Below are 22,417 nucleotides of genomic sequence, written 5' to 3'. Positions count from 1 at the left end.
CTGTATTCCAGATGAGGTCTCACCAGTGCATTGTATAATAGTACTAACTTCCCTATCTCTACTGGAAATAGCTTGCTTGATGCATCCTAGGTCTGCATTAGCCTTTTTCACATCTGCATCACATTGATGGCTCATAGTCATTCTGTGGTCAACCAATAAACCCAGGTCTTTCTCCTCCTCTCTCACAACTGATACGTCCCCAGCTTACAGGAAAAATTCTTGTTAGTCCCTAGATGCATGACCTTGTATTTTGTGCTATTAAATTTCATCCCGTTTCTATTACTCCAACTTACAAAGTCGTCCCAGATCATCTTGTAAAATATTCTGGTCTTCCTCCTTATTGGCAATATCTCCCAACTGTGTGTCATCGGCAAATTTTATTAATACACTTATACTGCCTAAGATTTCCAAAGGGGACCACATCTCAATTTGAAATTTTTAGGGGTCTGCAAATGAAGAGGCTGAAAATCACTGTTCTGTGAAGCTGCCAACAGGGAGCTCAGAAGCAGGATATAAACTCTGTCCTGTCATGCTTGTATTAAAGATAGCTGGGATCTCAGAACCAAACTTTTGGTGTTCAAATGTTTCAGATTTCATGTGATTTAAACTAAATATGGCTAAATAGCCAATATATCTGTGCATTTATAAAGGTGAGTTAACGCTAGTTGAGAGAGCTTCATGCTAAGCAACAGTTGTTTAAAAAAAAATAGAAATACATGAAATCTAGTGCCTTGGATTTTTGTTCAGTGTTTTCTCGAGATCACACTTGTAGTTACATATTTTTTTGAAGGACCTAAAAATATCCAAATCACCTCTTTAGATGCAGAACGCAGGAATTACTTTTCCTTTTGGTACTTTAGGTGTTGGTGGTGATTCTTTCCTTTTTACTAAAAATGAAACTACGCAATAGGCGTGCTGAGCTATGCTACCAATCCAAAATTTGATTGTGAACCAAATTTAAAAGCTGAATTATTCTCCCATTCCAGGGTGTTATAAGGCAAGCTAAGGAAAGGCTGGATCTCTAAGTCTTGGAGTTTTCTTTCTTCTCGGTTTACACTATCACAGGATGAGGTTCTGTACACTCGGTGGTGACAGTTCAAGTTGAAAGGCAGAAAACCTCCCACACTTCTTACGAGTCCATTCCTTTGTTAATTTACCTTAAATGCCTTGGGATGACATTACCCCCAATCTTAACTACATCGGGATTTTTTTTTGATTGTGTGAATTCATTGTGTTCTAGGTTTTGGATAATCTTGTTTGTTTTTATAGGTCTAAAATTTGACACACTTAAAATTTTGACCTGGTGAGCACTATTCTCCAAATGGTTTATTACTGATTAAGTTTGGTTTCCTATATCAAATATACAATTTGATTCTACTCTGAGCTGCAACACTAGTTACTGATGTCATTTTAATGGAGAGGTAGTGCTCAAATGATGGGAAGAACAATGTACTGAATGGAAAAAAAAATCAATGGCTGACTCATGCTCTATTTTAAAATGGAGCAAAATTGATGTGTAGTAATTAGACGATAAAATCCCATGGGAAAGTAAAAAGTTCTTGAGGTTCTAAGTTTATATTATGAAAAGTAACTTTTTTTAAAAAATGTAACTTAAGGAGTATTGAAATGTGGGATGTAGCCTTTACTGTTTTGTAATTTTATATAATACATAATAAAACAGTTCTAAAACTAAGATTTTTTTTTCTGACCTACTTGATCTTTTCTGTGTGTGTGTGTGGGGGGGGGGGGGGGTTAAATGGTTTGGGCAACATCCTATTATGTCTTGTTGCCAAGGATGTAAATGTCAGCCGGATACTGTTATATTGCTGAAAATCAGTTACTGTTTTCTCTGTTGGATTGTACATTTTGTTCTATTTATCTTGTTTCATAGTACAGTGGCATTAGTACCTAGCCTGTCTTGTGTAAACTGATTGAAGTTTTTGGAGGCTGTTCGGTTTTTGTGATGTTGTACAACACTGGACTGCTAGCTGTAGCTGAGTTTTTCTCACACCTTCTGTGGAATTTTGGGACAGTTATATGAATGGTGTTTCGTAGAGATATTCAATAACAAGAAGTTATTTTAAAGCATTTTTCTATACAGCAGTGTTATCCATGCATCCAGTATGAAAATGAGTCTCTTAAAAATGTAACTATGGTATAGTTTACTCTTAAATCTTGTCCATATATATTTTAAAAGGAACTTTTAAAAATATGAGTCTCTTTAATTTTAGGTGCTGGAGATCAGAATTTATTCACTTCTGTATATCCCATGCTTTCTCAGCAGCTTCCAAAAGAACCCATGGAATGGAGAAGGTAGAGTATTTCCACCTCTCTTTCTTCCCCATTGCTCTGTTTTGATGCACATTGTTGGATTTAGGAAAATGTGAATAATAATGTGATACTGTGCAGTGAATTGTGTTGGTTTGGAAGCTGAACAGGAGGAAAGATTTCTGGTTTTCAGAGCCAATTTTCCTTGAACTCTGGATGTTGGGCTATTTGGTATGTTTGTTCCCACATTTAGCCCAGGCTGAATTTAAAATCATAAAGGGATTAGCAGCACTAAAGATTAGTTTTACTGGTATTTCCAGGTTGCACTTTGGGCAACCATGCTTTGAAGATAAGCCTGGTTCCTGTTTTAATGGGCATAAGGGAAAGACTTAAAAATAGAATTGGGCTTTGGACCCTGTGACATCCACAGCCAAAGGCCACCTCTAATTTTGGAGGAACACAAGAACATGTAAAGGAGAATCTTTTTAAAATGAAAGCTGGAAGTTTCCAGCCCTTTTCCTTGCAAAGAGAATGTGTCTTATTTTCTGAGAAAACAGATGAATTTTTGAATTCATGCTACACGAATCAAACCATAATGAACACAGTTAAGTTTTGTGAGGTTTTTTAAAAAAAGCTACATTTGTAATAAATGTTTGCCCTGTCATTTCTGTTCTGCTTTTAGTTTTGCTGCTCATTTCTCAATTACTAATGGTAATTCTTTTAAAATTCTGCATAGGTCTTATGGACGTGCTCCTAAGATGATTCATCTTGAATCTAATTTTGTTCAATTCAAAGAGGAGCTGTTACCCAAAGAAGGAAACAAGGCTCTCCTGACTTTTCCCTTCCTTCATATTTATTGGACAGAATGTTGTGTAAGTATTAGGAAAATATTAAGCATGAACCATGCACATAATAAGGTATGAGAGTGGGATTGAAGATAAAATAAGCTCTGCCCTGTCCCAGTTTGGTAAATGGGATGTGCTGATTCTACAATCTGTCCCCTTATTCCTGTTGGTTACATTTGTTACTATCAGGGTCACCAATGGGTGGGGGAGTTGCATTGTCCTAATATGAGACAAGTTTGATGTTATCAGATGGCACTTGAGAAGGATGAAGCCTTGGGGAACTTGAGTTTCTCAAGTGCATTAAATCACCAAGCTAATCTGTTGTGGTTTCTGCTGGAAGGTGGTGTGTGAAATGGTATGCAATATACTAAAACTAGCAGATTAGAACCTAAAAATGGCCATGCTGGGTCAGACCAAAGGTCCATCCAGCCCAGTATTCTGTCTACCGACAGTGGCCAATGCCAGGTGTCCCAGAGGGAGTGAACCTAATGGGTAATGATCAAGTGATCTCTCTCTTGCCATCCATTAACACCTAATAGCCATTAATGGATTTAACCTGCATTAATTGATCTAGTTCTCTTTTAAACCCTGTTACAGTCCTAGCCTTCACAACCTCCTCGGGGAAGGAGTTCCACAGGTTGACTGTGCGCTGTGTGAAGAACAACTTCCTTTTGTTTGTTTTAAACCTGCCGCCCATTAGTGATTTCCTAATTTAATGTGCAAATCTGTGCTTTATAAATTAAGACATTACAGGAGATCTGGGAATTATGCCTCCTGATAGTGGGGAAACGGATGGAATGTGAGGATGGTATAATGAATGCTCTTTAAAGTATTGATGGTGAACTAAATAAAGGAAAAATCCTGCTCTGAGCATCTAGTGTTATTTGAAAAGTTAACAAAATAATAAAGGTAACCAGAAGAATGTAAAGAAAACTAATAAAACGTGGTCAATATGTTATGGATTAAAAACTAAGTAAGTAACAGGTAACAGTCATAGTGCATGGCAACATGTATGACTGCATAGTTTAATGTGGGGCACAGTGGAAGTCTGTTTTGGGAACAATTGTATTAGTATATTGGTTTGAAGGAGATAGTAGCCAATGACTTGGTGACACTTAGTGATGTTTGTTTAATAAACACTAGAGGTAGGTTAATAACACCAAAAGACCCTGCAAGTATTCACTGTAATTTAAAAATGAACTTTTGACTTTTCTGCTGTCCCGGTACACCACTTTTTGTTTGTTCAAATGATCGTGGAAGGTAATCAAGTCTGTCTTGCATAAGTTTTCATAAAAAGTAAATTTTAAACTTGTCCACTTGAGCATTTGAACTGTAACTTATATTCTTCTTTGAGTGCTTGTTCATGTCAATTCCAATCAGGTGTCTGTGTGCACGATGGCAAGAAGATTTTTTCCCTTAGCAGCATCCGTCGGATTGGTCTGGGCGCTCCAGGAGTCGCGCCTTCATGGTGCCTAATATAGAGCCCTGGCAACCCACCACCCCTTCAGTTCCTGCTTACCACCAGTGACGGTGACTGGAACTTCCGTTGGCTCCTGCTCAGCAAGTTTCTTCGTTATTCCGTGTCTATAGTTAGTTGTTGGTAGTACTCCTCCAGTTAAAGTTTAGTATAGTAGTTGGGGGGGAGGGTTCCCCCCCTCCCAATCTGGCCGTGGCGCTGTGGCATGCCACGGTCCCCGGGATTTAAGAACTACGTGGCTTGTGCCAAACGCATGCCTAAGAGTGGTCCGCACTTGTCATGTCCTAGGTGCCTGGGGGAGACCCATCAAAAAGATCATGGCAAGATCTGCTGCGAGTTCTGCCCAAGGACACTTAAAGAACGGGAACAGTGGCTGAAGGTGATCCTCATGGAGAAAGCCTTGTGCCCCCATTTCTGTGGAAACATCAGATACAGGTGTTTCTATACCTTGATGACTGGCTGATCAAAGGCCGATCCAAGGCTCAGGTGGAAGCTCAAGTGGCATTCATCAGAGCTACTTTTGAGAATCTGGGCCTCCTACTGAATGAAACTAAATCGACTCTGTCCTTGGTCCAGAGGATAGAGTTCATAGGGGCGGTTTTGGACTCAAGCCAGAACATTCCTCCCACAGGTGAGATTCTAGGCCCTCGACGCCATGATCCAGGGACTCAGGCAGTTCCCCACCACCACCGTGAGAAATTCTCAAATTTCTCAGCCACATGGTGGCCTGTACATACGTGGTTCGGCACGTCAGACTCAGGCTTTGGCCGCTTCAGTCGTGGCCTGCGTCAGTGTACAGACCTGCCAGGGACAGCTTGGACAGGACCGTGACCCTGCCTCGCCCTATCCTCGACTTGCTCTTATGGTGGACGGACGCTCAGCGGGTGTGCTCAGGAGTCCCCTTCCCTGCCCCATAGCCATCCCTGATGCTAGTGATGGATGTGTCAGACTTGGGGTGTGGAGCTTATCTGGGGGACCCCAGGACACAGGGCCTCTGGTTACAGACAGATCTGAGTCTTCATATCAGTGTCAGGGAGCTCAGGACAGTACGCCTAGCATGTCAGTCATTCTGCCCGTATCTAGTAGGCCAGTGTGTATCGGTCATGATGGATAATATGGCCGCAATGTTCTATATCAACAGATGGTGGTGCACACTCCTCTCCCCTGTGCCAGGAAGCCCTCAAATTATGGGACTTTTGTATAGAGCACTCAGTCGATCCAAAGGCGTCATTCCTTCCAGGGGTCCAGAAGTAGCTGGTGGACTGCCGCAGCAGATATCTTCACAGCCACGAGTGGTCCTTTCGCCCGGACATCGCATCTTTGCTCTTCCAGAGGTGGGGCTGTTCCCTGATCGACCTCTTTGCCATGCGACGCAACAGGAAGTGTCAGCAGTTCTGCTCCTTCCAGAATCACAGTCCGGGCTCCACAGCGGACGCGTTCCTCCTCCATTCAGAGGAACCGCTTCTATACACCTTCCCACCCGTACCGCTCCTCCACAAGGTCCTGCTCAAGATCCGCAGAGACCAGGCTCAGTTCATTCTCATAGCACCAGCCTGTACCACCTGCACTGGTACACGTCTCTCCTAGACGTATCAGTCGGAGCCCCGATTACCCTGCCATTTTTCCCGGACCTTCTCATGCAGGATCATGGGCGGCTCCAGCACCCAAACCTGCAGTCGCTGCATCTCACAGCCTAGAGGCTCCATGGCTGAATACTTTCAAGCTCTCTTGTTCAGAACAAATCAGACAGGTTCTCTTGGGCAGTAGGAAACCCTCCACTAGGGCCACGTACCTAGCGAAGTGGAAGAGAATTTCAATCTGGTCAGCTCAGCATAACTTTTCCCCGGCGCTAGCCTCAGTGCCCCAGATTTTGGATTACCTTTTCCACCTAAAGCAAGACAGTCTTTCCTTGTCTTCCATAAGAGTATATCTAGCTGCCATCTTGGCTTTCCATTCGGGGTACAGGGCCACTCAATTTTCGCTAACCCCCTGGTCAGTCGCTTCCTGAAGGGCCTTGACAGGTTGTACCTGCACATCCGCCAACTGGTTCCTGCTTGGGACCTTAACTTGGTCCTCTCTAGGCTCATGGGGCATCCCTTTGAGCCTCTAGCAACATGCTCCCAGCTCTACCTCTCCTACAAGGTCGCATTCCTGGTGGCAATAACTTCAGCCCGGAGGGTGTCTGACCTCGGGGCTCTAACGTCCGAGCTGCCCTACACCATGTTTTTTATGGACAAGGTTCAGCTCAGGCCCCATCAGGCCTTCCTCCCAAAGGTGGTATCGCAGTTGCATATCAACCAGGACATTTTACTCCTGGTTTTCTACCCCAAGACTCATTTGACTAACAGGGAGCAGAGGCCCCACACTCTCGACATCCACAGAGCGCTGACCTTTTACATCAAAAGGACGAAACAGTTCAGGAAGTCGGTACAGTTCTTAGTTGCAGTAGTGGACAGGATGAAGGGCCAGCCTATTTCGACACAACACTTTTCATCATGGATTGTGGCCTGCGTTACCAGGTGCTACAATCTAGCAAGGATCCCAGCGCCCCCGATAATGGTGCACTCTACAAGGGCACAAGCTTCATCAACAGCTTTCCTGGCTCAAGTCCTTGCCCAGGAAATTTGTAGGGCAGCAATGTGGTCATCGATACACACTTTTGCCACACACTGTGCAATTACCAGGCAGGCCAGAGATGATGCAGCCTTTGGTAGAGCAGTACTCCAGTCAGTGGACAGCTCCAACCCCTCCTCCTAAATTTGTTTGGGAGTCACCTGAATGGCATTGACATGAACAAGCACTTGAAGAAAAAATCTTCTCGTAACTGTTGTTCTTCGAGATGTTGTTCATGTCCATTCCAATACCCACCCTCATATTCCTCTGTTGGAGTAGCTGGCAAGAAGGAACTGAAGAGGTGGCGGGTCAGCAAGGCTATATATTAGGCACCATGAGGGTGCGACTCCAGGGGGCACCCAGGCCGACCCGATGGATGCTGCTAAGGGAAAAATCTTCCGGCCATCGTGCACGTGCATGCGCGCACACCTGATTAGAATGGACATGAACACCACATCTCGAAGAACAACAGTTACGAGAAGGTGAGTAACCATTTTTTTTATAGTGACACTGCTTGACGCAGCAGGAGTACAGGATTTCCAAAACCATTTCCTAGAGCCCTGGCATAGTGGAAACTAAACTATACAAGGATCTGACCACATCCTTGGCAGCAAACAATGCATACATGCACTGTCCCATTATGAAAATGGGAGATAGATTAAATTCTGATTTACTGGCTGTGTGAACTGTTACAAGAATCATGCTTTAGATCAGGTTTGTGATCCAAAAATGGAAAAATTTAAAACTTCCTAATATTGCTTATCTGCAATGTTTCATTCACTAGGAGTTATCGTCATTATAGGAGAAATTCCCATACAATCAAAAAAACAAACACTAACCATCTGACTTGACCAGTCACAACTAACCGACACAACTTTGCATCGTGAATATTCATAGCAATATGTTCATAGTTGATCTGTAAAAAAGAAAAAAGTTACAGAAAATGAGTTACTTGAGTTGTTTAAATTTAAGTCATTGAAGATACAAACAACTTAAAGCTTTCCAGCGGTGTTGGAAAACCCAAATGCCACTGCATTGTTGGTGTATTAGAACCAGAAAATGAAATTAATCAGTCTAGTTTCATTGTCTTAATTGAATCAAGTTCCAAATTTCAGTGCGTTGTTCAGGGTAAATTTGATTTTTAAAAATCTTTCATTTGAAAGAGTCTAAAGTAGTCATTCGAAAGAATAAAACCTTACCTTGACGTTGTCCTTGTTTAACTTCTCAATAATCTGTGTCACTAATTCCGTTCGGTATCATTTGAAATGTTTTTTTCCTGTTTTAACAAAATCTTTCAAATTTGGCCAGATTGTCAATTTGATTTGCTAATTCATTATTTATAATCCCAGGATACAGAAGTGTACAAAGCTACAGTAAAGGATGACATCACCAAGTGGCAGAATGTTCTGAAAGTGCACAGCTCTGTGGATTGGTTAATTGTGGTAGTTGAGAGTGATGCAAAAAAAAAGAACAAAACCAACATCCTTCCCCGAACATCTATAGTAGATAAAATAAGAAATGACTTCTGTAACAAACAAAGTGACAGGTAAGGACTTTTTAAAAAATATTGTTTATAATTGTAAAACTAGTTTTCTGGATAATCCATTTAATAGATCCAGTTTTTCACTTAGGGTATGTCTACACTACAAGAGTAGTTCGATTTAACTTAGGTCGAATTTGTGGATTCAACCTTATGAAGTCGAATTTGTGTATCCACACTAAGGACACTAATTCGACTTTGTGAGTCCACACTAACGGGGCAAGCGTCAACATTGGAAGCGGTGCATTCTGGGCAGCTATCCCACAGTTCCCGCAGTCCCCGCTTCCCATTGGAATGCTGGGTAGAGCCCCCAATGCCTGCTGGGGGAAAAATGTGTCGAGGGTGGTTTTGGGTAACTGTCGTTATTCAACTGTCACTCCCGCCCTCCCTCCCTGAAAGCGCCGGCGGGAAATCTGTTAGCGCACTTTTCTGGTCAGTGACAGCGCGGACGCCACAGCACTGCGAGCATGGAGCCCGCTGCGATCATCGCTGCACTTATGGCCGTTGTCAACTCCTCGCACCTTATCGTCCACCTCTTTCTCAGTCAGCTGCTGAGAAATCGGGCGAGGAGGCTCCGGCAGTGCGGTGAGGACATGAAGTCTGAGAGTGGCACAGACCTCTCACAAAGCACGGGATCCCGCGCCGCGGAGATCATGATGGCAATGGGTCACGTTCATGCTATGGGGCGGCGATTCTGGGCCCGGGAAACAAGCACGGACTGGTGGGACCGCATAGTGCTGCAGGTCTGGGATGAATCACAGTGGCTGCGAAACTTCAGGATGCGTAAGGGCACTTTCCTTGAACTCTGTGACTTGCTGGCCCCTGCCCTGAAGCGCCAGGACACCCGGATGCGAGCAGCCCTGAGTGTGCAGAAGCGAGTGGCCATAGCCCTCTGGAAACTTGCAACGCCAGACAGCTACCGGTCAGTAGCGAACCACTTTGGCGTGGGCAAATCTACCGTGGGGGTTGCTGTGATGCAAGTAGCCCACGCAATCGTTGACCTACTGCTCTCAAAGGTAGTGACCCTGGGAAACGTCCAGGTCGTCATAGATGGCTTCGCCGCAATGGGATTCCCAAACTGCAGTGGGGCTATAGATGGGACTCACATCCCTATCCTGGGACCGGCCCACCAGGCCAGCCAGTATATTAACCGAAAGGGCTACTTTTCAATGGTGCTGCAAGCACTGGTGGACCATAGGGGACGTTTTACCAACATCTACGTCGGGTGGCCGGGCAAGGTTCATGACGCGCGTGTTTTCAGGAACTCTGGTCTGTTTAGATGCCTGCAGGAAGGTAGTTTCTTCCCGGACCACAAAATAAGTGTTGGGGATGTGGAGATGCCTACAGTGATCCTCGGGGACCCAGCCTACCCGCTAATGCCCTGGCTCATGAAGCCCTATACAGGCGCCCTGGACAGTGACAAGGAGCTCTTCAACTACCAGCTGAGCAAGTGCAGAATGGTGGTGGAGTGTGCTTTCGGACGTCTCAAGGGGAGATGGAGGAGCTTACTGACTCGCTCGGATCTCAGCGAAACCAATATCCCCATTGTTATTGCAGCTTGCTGTGTGCTCCACAATCTCTGTGAGAGCAAGGGGGAGACCTTTATGGCGGGATGGGAGGTTGAGGCAAATCGCCTGGCTGCTGATTACGCTCAGCCAGACACCCGTGCGATTAGAAGAGCCCAGCGGGAAGCGCTGTACATCCGGGAGGCTTTGAAAGCTAGGTTCCTCAGAGAGCAGGGTAACCTATGACTGTCCAGTCTCTTTACAGAGAAGCTGAACCTGCCCCTGTTTCAGTTACTATTGACTTTTTTCAGCGGTTACATACCCCGTTCCCCAGGTTTCCCCCCTTCCAACAGACGTTTAAAAATAAAGTTATTGGAACATTTTTAATTAACAAAGTTTTCTTTACTAACGAAGTCGCGTTAAAGGGTTCAAACAGGGACGCAGACTGTGATGGGTACGGTGTGCAGTGATGTACAGACCGCTTCTACACTCGAGGACTGACAGGCTCCTGCTCCTACAGCGGTCTCTGGGGGGAGGACGGTTACAGGAGGGTGTGCAGGAAGGGGTGAGGGGTGTGTGGGAAGGGTGAGTAGGTGTAGGGGGATGATGGCTCTGGCTGGGGCTCAGGGCATCGGAGAGGTTCATGGCTAGGGTGGAAGGGCATGGTAAGGGCAGCCTGCCTTGCCATTTGTGGATGCCAGGCGCTCGGACCCTGGGGCAGCATACACCTCCCAGACTGACCTGGGGCAGCAGACACCTCCCAGAGTGACCCGGGTGCCTAGTGACTGCACTCTGTGTGTGACCTGCTGTTGATCCTGCCCCCATGTCTGTACCCTGGTAATGGTGGCTGTCCTATGCAATTAACAAGCCCCTATCTCCCCTTCACAAAAAATCTTCTGCAAAGAAACATGACGGAAACAGTAATGAACAGCAAACTATTTTTAATACTCAACTACACAGTTGGGGGATGAAACTGGGATTTTGGATTGGGTGAGCCAGGAAGGGAAGCAATTCTCATACTTTAGGGAATGAGAGCTGTTTGTTACATGAGCGCTCTGCTTGGGTGGAGTGACAGTTTTCACGGCCCCTAGTGCCCCTCCTTCTTGTGATTTTGGGTGAGGGGGGGACAGGACTTTGTGGCGGGGGAGGGTGGTTGCAGATACAGTTCAGGGGGGCTCTCTGCTCCTGCCTGCAGTCCTGCAGAACATCCACAAGGCGCCGGAGCGTGTCCGTTTGCTCCCTCATTAGTCCAAGCAGCGTTTGAGTCGCCTGCTGGTCTTCCTGCCGCCACCTGTCCTCCCGTTCGCTGTGTGAGCGCTGCTGCTGAGAGAGGGTCTCCCTCCATTGGCTCTGCTGGGCCACCTTGGCTCTGGAGCAGGCCATCAGTTCAGCGAACATCTCGTCCCGAGTCTTTTTCTTTCGCTGCCTAATCTGCGCCAGCCTCTGTGAGGGGGATGCCGGGGCAGTTCGGGACAGAGCCGCAGCTGTGTGATGGGAAAAAGGAAGTGATTTCCTTGCAAAGATACATGTTTGCGAACACTGAACACAGTCTAGTCTGTTTCTGTGAACAAGACCATACAGGGCACCTATCTCATGTGCTCTCAGGACAAGTTCGAATTTTCGGCATTCGCTTTCATTGCCTGGGGTCTTGCACTGGAGATCAGACAAGCGGGGCAGGACAGCAGAATCCGTGTAGCAGCCAGGCCTGGTAAGCTGTAAACTTTAGGCTGCTTAACAGTTAATGGATAGCAGTGCCCTCCTGCTGCAGGCAATCTGGAAAGCATAAAGTCTGACCCTGTTCCAGCCCCTCGCGGCTGTCCCCGGGAAAGATCCCTGTATGCTTTCCCTCTGCAGCCTCCACCACGTGGCTGTTAAACGACGGTCATTGTTATGCAAAGGAAAAGTCAAGCATTCACAATAGTAACATTACAGTAATGCCCCTAATTAGATGCAGCAGTCACCGAGCGAGATCACCCTGAGGCGGGTCACTAAGAGAGACAGAGAGCGCATGCTGCGTGAATCCCTGCACAGACCAGGGCCCTATGCTGCCATGCTCGTCGAGGCAATGCTCCCACTGTACCTGAGGATGGCCTGGCGCAGAAGAGTTTCCTTCACGGAGCACCCAATAAGGCACCTCTCCCCAGGAACCTCCTGCGGAGGCTTTTCGAGTACCTCTACGAGAGCTTCGTGGAACTGTCCCAAGAGGATTTCTGTTCGATCCCTATATGTATTGACCTTCTTTTCATATACTTTTTATTCCTGTTTTTTAAAAAATAAATGTTTACACGTTTTATAGCACTTACCGACTGATCCTTCCCCTGATTCAGAGTCCGGGTTAACGGCCGGGGAGGGTTGGTAGGGGATCTCTGTGAGGCTGATGAAGAGATCCTGGCTGTCGGGGAAAGCAGTATTGTAAGCGCTGTCGCCTGCCTCGTCCTCCACAAACCCTTCCTCATCTTCCCCATACGCGACCATCGCCGAGAAACTGCCCGTCGACACTATCCCATCCTCAGAGTCCACGGTCACTGGTGGGGCAGTGGTGGCAGACCCACCGAGAATGGCATGCAGTGCCTCGTAGAAGCGGCATGTCTGGGGCTGGGCTCCGGAGCGTCCGTTTGCCGCTTTGATTTTTTGGTAGCCTTGTCTCAGGTCCTTGATTTTCACGCGGCACTGCGTTGCATCCTGGCTGTATTCTCTGAGTGCCATGGCTTTGGAGACCTTCTCGTAGGTCTTTGCATTCCGTTTTTTGGAGCGCAGCTCCGAAAGCACAGACTCATCGCCCCACACAGCAGTCAGATCCAAGACTTCCCGGTCAGTCCATGCTGGGGCCCTCTTTCTACTCTGAGATTGCATGGACTCCTCTGCTGGAGAGCTCTGCATCGCTGCCAGTGCTGCTGAGCTTGCCCCGATGTCCAACCAGGAATTGAGATTCAAAATGGCCAGACAGGAAAAGGAATTCAAATTTTCCCGGGGCTTTTCCTGTATGGCTGATCAGAACATCTGAGCTCGGACTGCTGTCCAGAGCGTCAACACAGTGGTGCACTGTGGAATAGCTCCCGGAGCTACTAAGGTCGATTTCCGTCCACACATAGGCTAACTCGACATAGCCATGTCGAATTTAGCGCTACTCCCCTCGTCGGGGTGGAGTACCGAATTCGAACTAAAGAGCCCTCTAGGTCGAACTAGTTAGCTTCCTGGTGTGGACGGTTGTACGGTTAAATCGAATTAACGCTGCTAAATTCGACATAAACTCCTAGTGTAGACCAGGCCTTCAAAGAATAGTAACTTCCCTGATGCCTAACATTAAGCAAATGGCGTTGGTGAGATGTATGTCCATCTGTCCCCAAATATGAACTAACGAAGGAAAAAGTTTTGCTGCATCTTTTCCTGAATTAGTAATGGTTTGGAATAAAAATTAAAGTGTGTGTGTGTGGAAATAGTAGTTCTGTAGGGCTACAGTTAAATTCTGGATGTTCACCTCTTCCAGAAAAGATAAAGGCTTTAAACATGCTGAAGCTATATTTTTATAGACACTGATTCAGAATGAATGAAGTAACCAAAATAAATTTTCAGAACTTCAAATACTTGGTTTTTCAAGGTTTATGTAAACCCATCACCAGTGAGCCAGAGGAAAAGTACAAGAGTAAAGTCTTAGGCCATGTCTACACTATTTAGCTTAAGTTTTGTCAATGATCATAAGTCACTTTAATAACATCAGTGGAGCATCCACACAACATTCCTTGTGTAAGCTGAGCGTATCCACAGTCACTGCTTTTTCATTGACAACGTTGTTGTATCAGGGTAGCTATCTCACTGTGCAACTTTCCACCCTCTGCCACTGGGAGCTGTGGGAACAGATCACGGTGCACCATGGGGGCATGCTCGCTGTCGCATGATTCATTGTTTTGTCCCATCATTCCATGGGCTTGCTACTTCGTTGTGTGCTGTTTTTCAACAGTCCATGTAAACTGTACGCCTGCCACCTCTGTCTGGCAGCATAATTCCTGAGCTGCTGATCAGTCTGGTGATGAGCATTATGAACACAGTGTGGCTGGTCTTGCAGTATTTCATGAGCTGTGACATAGAGTGAATCGGTGATGCCTGCCCTACTGTCTGCCATGGAAACAAATAATCGAAAATTGCTGCAGGCGTTCATGGGCCAGTTTGCCATGGTGGACTGTCGGTACTGGACTTGAGAAACAAGCACTGAGTGGTGGGATCGCATCATGATGAATGTATGAGATGACAAGCAGTGGCTGCAGAACTTCTGAATGCACCGAGCCACCTTCCTGGAACTGTGTGGAACGTATCCCAACACTGCGATGCAAAGACACCAGAATGAGAGCTGCCCTCACTGTGGAAAAGTGAGTGGCGATCGCTGTGTAGAAGCTGGCAACTCCAGACTGCTACCAGTCAGTTGCAAACCAGTTTGGAGTTGTAAAGTTCACTGTGGCGGCTGCGGTGATGCAAGTGTGCAGGGCCATTAATAACCTGAGGGACCGTGACTCTTAGTGATGTCCAGGACAAATAATTGATGACTGTGAGGCGATGGGATTCCCTAATTGCAGGGGGTGAAACTCGTATCCCAATTTTGGCCACAGACCATATCATGACAAAGTATATCAACCCAAAAGGGCTACTTCTCCATGGTCTTGCAGGCGCTGGTAGATTACTGAGGCCATTTGTCTGACATCAGTGCAGAGTGGTCAGGGAAGGTGCATGATGCACGCATCTTTCAGAACACTAGACTGTATAGAAAGCTGCACACTGGGATTTTCTTTCCAGACCAGAATATTCCACCAGGGAATGTGCAAATGCCCATAGTGATCCTTGGCAACCCCAGCTACTCCTTGCTCCCGTGGCTCATAAAGCCTTACACCAGGAACCTATACAGCAGAGCTTTTTTGTGTTTTTTGGATTTCTAAAACATTTTTATTGATTTTGAAAATATAGAATATACTCATTTTGTAATCTTGTGGAACACAGATTTAAATTTCTTTCTAAACCTATCATAAAGTGTAGGACTGGAAGAGACCTTGATGCATCGTTTGTTGCACTCCCCTGCCAAGGCAGGACTAAGCAATAACTAGACCATTCCTGACAGGTGTCAGGACCCTCCCACCTACCAAACGAATGCTTCCTTTCTATCTACAGTATGCTCAAGGCTGTTCAATGTACATTATCATTTTAACGCTCTTACTTTTTGCCTCCATTGACTGTCCTTAGCTCATACCATTTACTAATAAGTCTTGAATTGATGTTGAATAGAAATCTGAGTTTCCTTGCTCTTTTGATTTGACATTGTTTACAGTAGTTAATTGCAAGGGCTATTATAAGTTTATTTTATGTCTGGATGTTACTTTTTATTCCCACAAAATAATTTCCATCAATATCTTTACAGATGTGTGGTACTGTCTGACCCCTTGAAAGACTCTTCCCGTTCTCAGGAATCCTGGAACGCCTTCCTGACAAAACTCAGGACGCTGCTTCTCATGTCTTTTACCAAAAATCTAGGCAAGTTTGAAGATGACATGAGAACTTTGAGAGAGAAGAGGACTGAGCCAGGATGGAGTTTTTGCGAGTATTTCATGGTCCAGGTACAGACTTAAAGAAGAAATTGGAAAAAAAAAATTTTAAGTCCTTTTGTTTTGTTGAAAGCATTCTTTTTGGCTGTATTTTTTTAGATCAGGCTCCTTTTTAAAAGAAACAGAGGCTAGTATTATGGCAAAACTTGTCACTATTCTTGCCTGCAATGTGTTTTGTGGTGCTGTGTTCACCTGTTCTGTTCAGGCTTCTGTGTGTCTTAGGACCTTGGACAGCAGAAAGGCTGTGGATTAGTTGTGAGCACAGATTTTTTTTTTAAAAAAAGCGTTTTATTGTTCCATTGCCTTTGTGTAAAAGTCTTGAAAAATTAAAATATTTTATGGCTGTGCAAATGAACCCTTCTAGTTAAAATATTATACCAATGTGCTCTACGTATTACTAAACTTTCTTTTGCTTAGAATGTTGTTAGAGTATAAATGATCTTAGTTATTTTTTAAAAATGGAATCATGTAATTCTCTGGAGAGAATTCTGTTTTCAGATGTTTTGAATTTCCAGATCTGCATGACTCCTAAATGTATCTGATTTGTTCTAATAAACATTTAAATACTTACAGAAAAAACGGCACATTCAAATTATAACATTAGGGATTGATTTGATGTGTGATGCCATATAGTTTTGAGTTTTTGCATTATGTAAGATTGGTCCCACCACCGCTTGAGACTTCTTGCCTCCCCACTTACCTTCTTCTTCTCTCCCCCCATCTCCCCCGGGCTCATTATGTAACACAAAACCAGGTGGTTAGATAGGAGAAGTCTCATTAAGGTGGAATTGAGGGTGAAAATACATATCAGTAATTTAGAGTAAAATAACATTACGGGGATGTTGTTGCAATTATCCCAAACCTAAGTGTGCGCCCGCAGCCCGGGAGTTCTCTGTCCCCTGCAGGCACGTGGCTGCGGCTCCTCTTGAAGCCGGAGAGAAGCTGCGGCCCTGCGCCTGCCGGGGACAGAGAGCACCGGCGCCCGCAGCCTCGGAGTTCTCTGTCCCCGACAGGTGCGGGGCCGCAGCCTCTCTCCCCTGCTGGGCACTAGGCGGGGGCACATCAATGTCCCGGCGGGTGCCATGGCGTTGGGGACCACTGGTATTAGGCCTTAAAGGGGAGCCAACTTATGATCGCGTTATATGTGATTTCGCGTTATGGCGGGGTACGTTATTGCGAGGTTTGACTGTACCAAAAGCTGAAGTTCAAAGCTTTTGCATTATTCTGTTAACCCTATTCAGGATGGAAAGAAAGGTGACACCAAGTACTAAGTTTCTCAAAGGACCTGTTTAACTAATTTTAACTCCTAAACTCATCAACAGATTTACTTGTAAATTCCCAGAAAGTTTATTCTATGGAGTAAGTGCTGTTGTTTGGGGGAAAATAGATGGAATTTTTCATACATAACATATGTTGAATCCCTGCTTTAAGTGTAAAACCAAACTTTAATTGTGGAGCTGCAACTAGTGTCTCCATAATATAAATAGAATGAATAAATTATAAGAACATTAACAGTATTTTCTGGAAGAGGTGAGTTTTATGAGCTTCCTGAGAGTTAAGGCTTGTTCTAAATATTTTATTATAGTGAGTAAGGGCTTGTCTGTACAGGAAGAATTTACCAGTATAATTATACCACTATAACTTTTCATGTGGACAGGCTTACTGTAGTTTAGCTTTTTCCCATTTAGCTTTGGAAGCAGTATAGGTTAACTTGGAAAAAGGCACTCTTAATTCTGGAATTAGGGTGTCCATCAGGGGAGTTATAGCAGTATAATTAATCGTAATATTACATTGTCTTGGGTATTCAAACCCTCAGACAAGTTTGGAGAATTCCTTTTGGGTTAGTGAGTCCTTTTCATAGTTAATTTTTAAAATCCACAATATTGACCGCAATACATTTTGATAACTTGTACCTTTCTTTTTCCGTGTGTTTAAAAGGAAGAGCTGGCCTTTGTCTTTGAAATGCTGCAGCAGTTTGAAGATGCCTTGGTGCAGTATGATGAACTTGATGCCTTGTTCTCTCAATATGTTGTTAACTTTGGTGCTGGTGGTAAGTGCTTTAAATCAACAAGTGAATGTGTGCAGCAGATTAGTTAGTTCCACTCTTTGTTCTGCTCAGGACCAAATTAAAGTAAGACAGGGCCCTAGGCACAACCTATCTGGTTCTGCCATACCCTTTCCTAGGGTGGCAGCAGATTTCAATTAAGATGAATGAGACATGATACTTGGAGCTATTGTTTCATGCTCGCTCCAGATTCAGACAGAGAACAGTCATACTCTGGTCATGTGTTCAAGCTTTTCTTTGCATCCGTGAGGTCTAGAAACATAATGAAAGCTGAGATTCTGGTCTCATGTGACTCTTAAGAACTGGGGGCCCTAGCCATTGGTTTCAAGTACCTATGTCTTGATCTGGCCCTTGTGCTGCTGCTTTTTCCCAAAGCTTGCTATTGAGTCATTAAAAATCAAATATCCCAGCATGCTATTTTGGAGGCTTCCCATTGAATCTAATACGATTTTTAAACAACATGCATGATTACAGGCTACCTTAGACACTGGCTAAAATGTGCTTTTCAAATTAGATACAGTAAGGAATTCTAGACACTGTAGAGTTATGCCATGCCCAGTTAATGCATGTGTATACAATTCTTTCCTTGTATACTTAATATAAATTGTTTTCTACAAGCAGCATGAGACTTGAGTTCATTTCAGTTTGGCAATAACATGGGATACATACCTTTCGAGAAGTGTCAAGTAATGTGAAATCAATCATTTTGTATAAGATGTTATGATATTTCATAATACAACATGAGGTGTTCAGATACCACTAAGTGTAGATGTAAAATACAAAGATGTATGGAACACTTAACAAATAACTTATAGTGAGTTAGTGGGATAAAGGCAGATATGACTAAAATAAGGGACACACCTATCATGGTGTGGTGTAATTAATGGATGTTCAGGCAGATAAAGTTGCTCAGCTTTCTAGCTGTAATTTCACTTGAGACTTTACTTTAATCATCCAGAAATACATTGTAAACCAATTGTCTTACAGCTTATAGCTGTCAGGTATTTAGATCAACATTTTAAAAATTAGGTGCCTAATTTTAAGTATCTAGAGTAAGTAATGGGAGGTGTGGGTGCCACTTTTGAAAATCAGGCTGCTTATGTAGGTATTTGAGGTAAAGTTTGGCCCTAACATTGTTGTGGGGTTTAAAAAAAAAAAAAAAGCCTTACTTTAAAATAATGGGTTTGGAGGTTAACTGTATATTTGTTTACTTAGATGGAGCAAATTGGTTGACATTTTTCTGCCAACCAGTGCGGAGCTGGAATGGGTTGATTCTCCGTAAACCAATAGATATGGAGAAACGAGAGCTAATTCAGAATCAAGAAGCCACTCTACTAGACTTGCGCAGTTACCTGTTTTCTCGCCAGTGCACGTTGCTGATCTTCCTACAGAGACCATGGGAGGTGTCCCAGCGAGCACTAGAGCTTCTTCACAACTGTGTACAGGAGCTTAAGCTACTAGAAGTGAGTTAGTGTAATATAATTCATTATGTAAATAACATCTCTTCAATAATAACAGAGGTTTCTGTCCAGTTGTCACTCACTGCTAACACATAGAGCACTGCTAGTGTACTACCAATATAATGGTGTAAAAATGTTTCTAATTGTAATATTGCTACAATATTACATGTATATTACTATACGTTTTAAAATAAATATCTACCTGTGAGGATCATGACCTACGCGGTGGGAGGGGCTCAGAGCAGGGACTCGAGCCAGAGTCCAAACATTTTCACAGCAGTGAAACAGTCCTGCAGCCTGAGCCCACCATGAGCCCAAGTCGGCTGATATGGGGCAGCCATGGGTTTTTCTTTGATGTGTAGCCATATGGATGGAGACTGCATAAAGGTTTGTTTTTCGGAGGTAGCATTATGATTGTCTTGTATTGTTAAAAGGTTCTGAGCCTTATCTGAAAAACTAATATAAATTTACTATGAAGCTGATAGTCATTCATATGCTTCTTTCCTGAATTCATTATCAATGTCATGATCTATTGCCAATAATTAACTTATATGTGGTAATAAATGTATAGTTGTGTGGGGAATAGGGCAGGAAGGCTATCTTCTTGATATGTGGGCCAGCAGCTCACTTCAGAACTGTGTGTGTGTCTACTACTGTATCTTAGTGTTATACCGTGGCTTTATCAGGTATGCTGGGGGGATAAATTTTGACCATCCCCAATGTATATCAGGTGACCAAAGTTAAGTATTAGTAAGCTGATTATATATCAGTTTTCAGGAACAATACTACGTCATTATGGGAAAATGTCTTCCTGATTAATCAAGCTTGTGATTAATTCCTTATTAGTCTTATCCTTGCTATTGTAGGTGCAGATACTATTCTTAGTCAAAGTTAATCCTTCTGATTGTTTCTAAGATACCATGGTAGTGAAAACTCCATGAGATAATTATTAGTTGCACTAAAAAACACTTCCTCTTCTCTACCTTAAATTCGGTGCCTTAGAATTTGATTGTCACGTTACTCATGTATCCCAACACAGAGTAAGTAGGAGTTCCCAATGTATTTATACCATTTGTTGTTTAATATGCTTTTATCAGATTTTCTCTTACCAGATTGAGCAAACCTAGGGTTTGTCTACACTACCATTTAAGTTGATGTAACTTATGTCACTCGGGTGTGAACCCCCTGCCCCCTGGAGCAACGTAAGTTTCATCAACTTAAAGCGGTGTCTGCACAGTGCTATATCGGCTGGAGATGCTATCTTGCTGACATAGCTTTCACCTCTAGTTGAGGTGGAGTAATTATGCTGACAGGAGAGCACTGTTCCATTGGCATAGCGTGTCTTCAGATATGCTACTGCAGCGCTGATGTAGCGGTAGTGTACACTAGCCCTCAGTCTTCTAAATCTCCTTAAATGGAAGCTACTTCCCATGCAGTGCACCTCTTCCCCAATCTCTCAAGCTATGTCCTAATATGATCAAGCAATTATTCATTTCTCAATGACCTGTACTGTTCATCTTCAGGTCTCTGTTCCTCCTGGAGCTTTGGATTGCTGGGTATTTTTGAGCTGTTTAGAGGTCCTACAAAGAATAGAAGGCTGCTGTGACCGAGCACAAGTAGATGCCAATGTTTCCCACACAGTTGGCCTGTGGAGCTATGCCACTGAAAAGGTAAGCAAGCTGATATGTTTCAGTTACGGAGACATCACTTGAAATGTGCCATGGCTCTGTGACAAACTGGGACATGTTTTATTGTGAATCTAGAAGTTCTTTAATACACTGATCCGTAGACTAGCCTGGTAGTACTTTGTCGTGCTACCTGATATAATCAGGTTTACATTTTTTTCTATTTCTTCATTGGGAGGCAAGGGCTGGGAATACTGAAGCACATGCTTAGCTCTTTGATGTAGGGAGGGAGAGAGAAGTGCTTGATGTTGCTAAGCAGTGACTGCTCTAGCTAATCAGTAGTGGTACTGATTAGCTTTGAAATGAACTTAGGAAGTCTGTCAGCTGAAAGGAGGAGGGTGCTGTGAATGTGTTGCAAGAGGACAAACCCTGAGCTGAATAAGAGCCTCTACTCCTCCAGACTTTTTATTTATATTTTGATTTTTCCCCAGACTTCCAGCATATTATGGATTTTGTAGAAATCTAATTACAATATAGAAATCATGGCTGTTATATAATTACAGTAGAAATAATTAACCTTCACTGTTGTTGACAATGTTGGCTTTAATAGCCCACTTATCTGCTACTCTCCCAAGTTGCTGGGAACTCTCACATTTTCTTTTTATTAATTACTATTTTTACTTTGTTTATAATGTGGTACCTCCTAAAATCCCCCATCAGGATTAGGACTCCATTGTTCTAGGTGCTCTATAAACATAGGAAGACAGTCCACGCCCAGAAGAGCTTATATCCTAAAAAGGCAAGACTAAAGGATAAAATGGAAAAACATACAAGCAAAATAGTCAAGGAGGTGATGGGTACATCAGGCTATTTACAAGCCATTATTACAATGTATAACTGTTTATATTAAAACTTTTGGGGGATGCCCTTGGCTTTGAAATAGGGTTGAGGAGTTAATTGTTGGAGTACAGGTGGAGTTGATAGATGGGGAGGGAGAGTGTTGAGAAACATAATGGGCAGGGAGAGGTTAGTCTGTAGAAGGATTGCAATGTTAGAGGCATGGAGTGAAGAGCACCAGAACCAATGGCAAAACCGCAAAAGAGGTGGGATTACAAAAAGTCCATTTACAACCATTAAAAGAAAATATTATTCCACACAGTGTGAAATTTACTACTTCGAGGGGCAAGACAAGTAATGAGACCCTATTATAAAATAGATTGGATAACTTGTTGATCAGTAACCTCTCTTATGCTAAAATGACTCTAATTCTTCACATCAGAAAATAATCACCAGGGTTGACCTTCAGTCAGATAGCATCCTTTGACACAGAATTTAGCAAACTACCCCCAGTTCAGTCCCATAATGATCGGTAACTATTCACCTACATCTTTAATGGCACTGTGTTGGTTAAAGGCAGCCCTGCTGATCATCTCT

At 43.8% G+C, this 22,417-nt stretch overlaps 1 protein-coding gene across 1 annotated transcript in view; it reads left to right on the top strand.

The window, feature by feature from the left end:
- Positions 1-22,417, top strand: part of TRAPPC10 (trafficking protein particle complex subunit 10) — an 89,057-nt gene that overhangs the window by 21,508 nt on the left and 45,132 nt on the right. Inside the window, exons 2-8 of the mRNA XM_039511511.1 lie at positions 2,232-2,313; positions 3,005-3,140; positions 8,553-8,749; positions 15,650-15,845; positions 17,772-17,883; positions 19,114-19,361; positions 20,882-21,028. Of these exons, the coding sequence (XP_039367445.1) occupies positions 2,232-2,313; positions 3,005-3,140; positions 8,553-8,749; positions 15,650-15,845; positions 17,772-17,883; positions 19,114-19,361; positions 20,882-21,028 (1,118 nt within the window). The remainder of the gene's footprint in view (positions 1-2,231; positions 2,314-3,004; positions 3,141-8,552; positions 8,750-15,649; positions 15,846-17,771; positions 17,884-19,113; positions 19,362-20,881; positions 21,029-22,417) is intronic.

Source organism: Mauremys reevesii, linkage group 1 (genome assembly GCF_016161935.1).
Source record: "Mauremys reevesii isolate NIE-2019 linkage group 1, ASM1616193v1, whole genome shotgun sequence".
In the NCBI taxonomy this organism is placed as follows: domain Eukaryota; kingdom Metazoa; phylum Chordata; order Testudines; family Geoemydidae; genus Mauremys; species Mauremys reevesii.
Note: the sequence above shows the minus strand (reverse complement) of the source record. Positions and strands in the feature narration are given on the sequence as shown.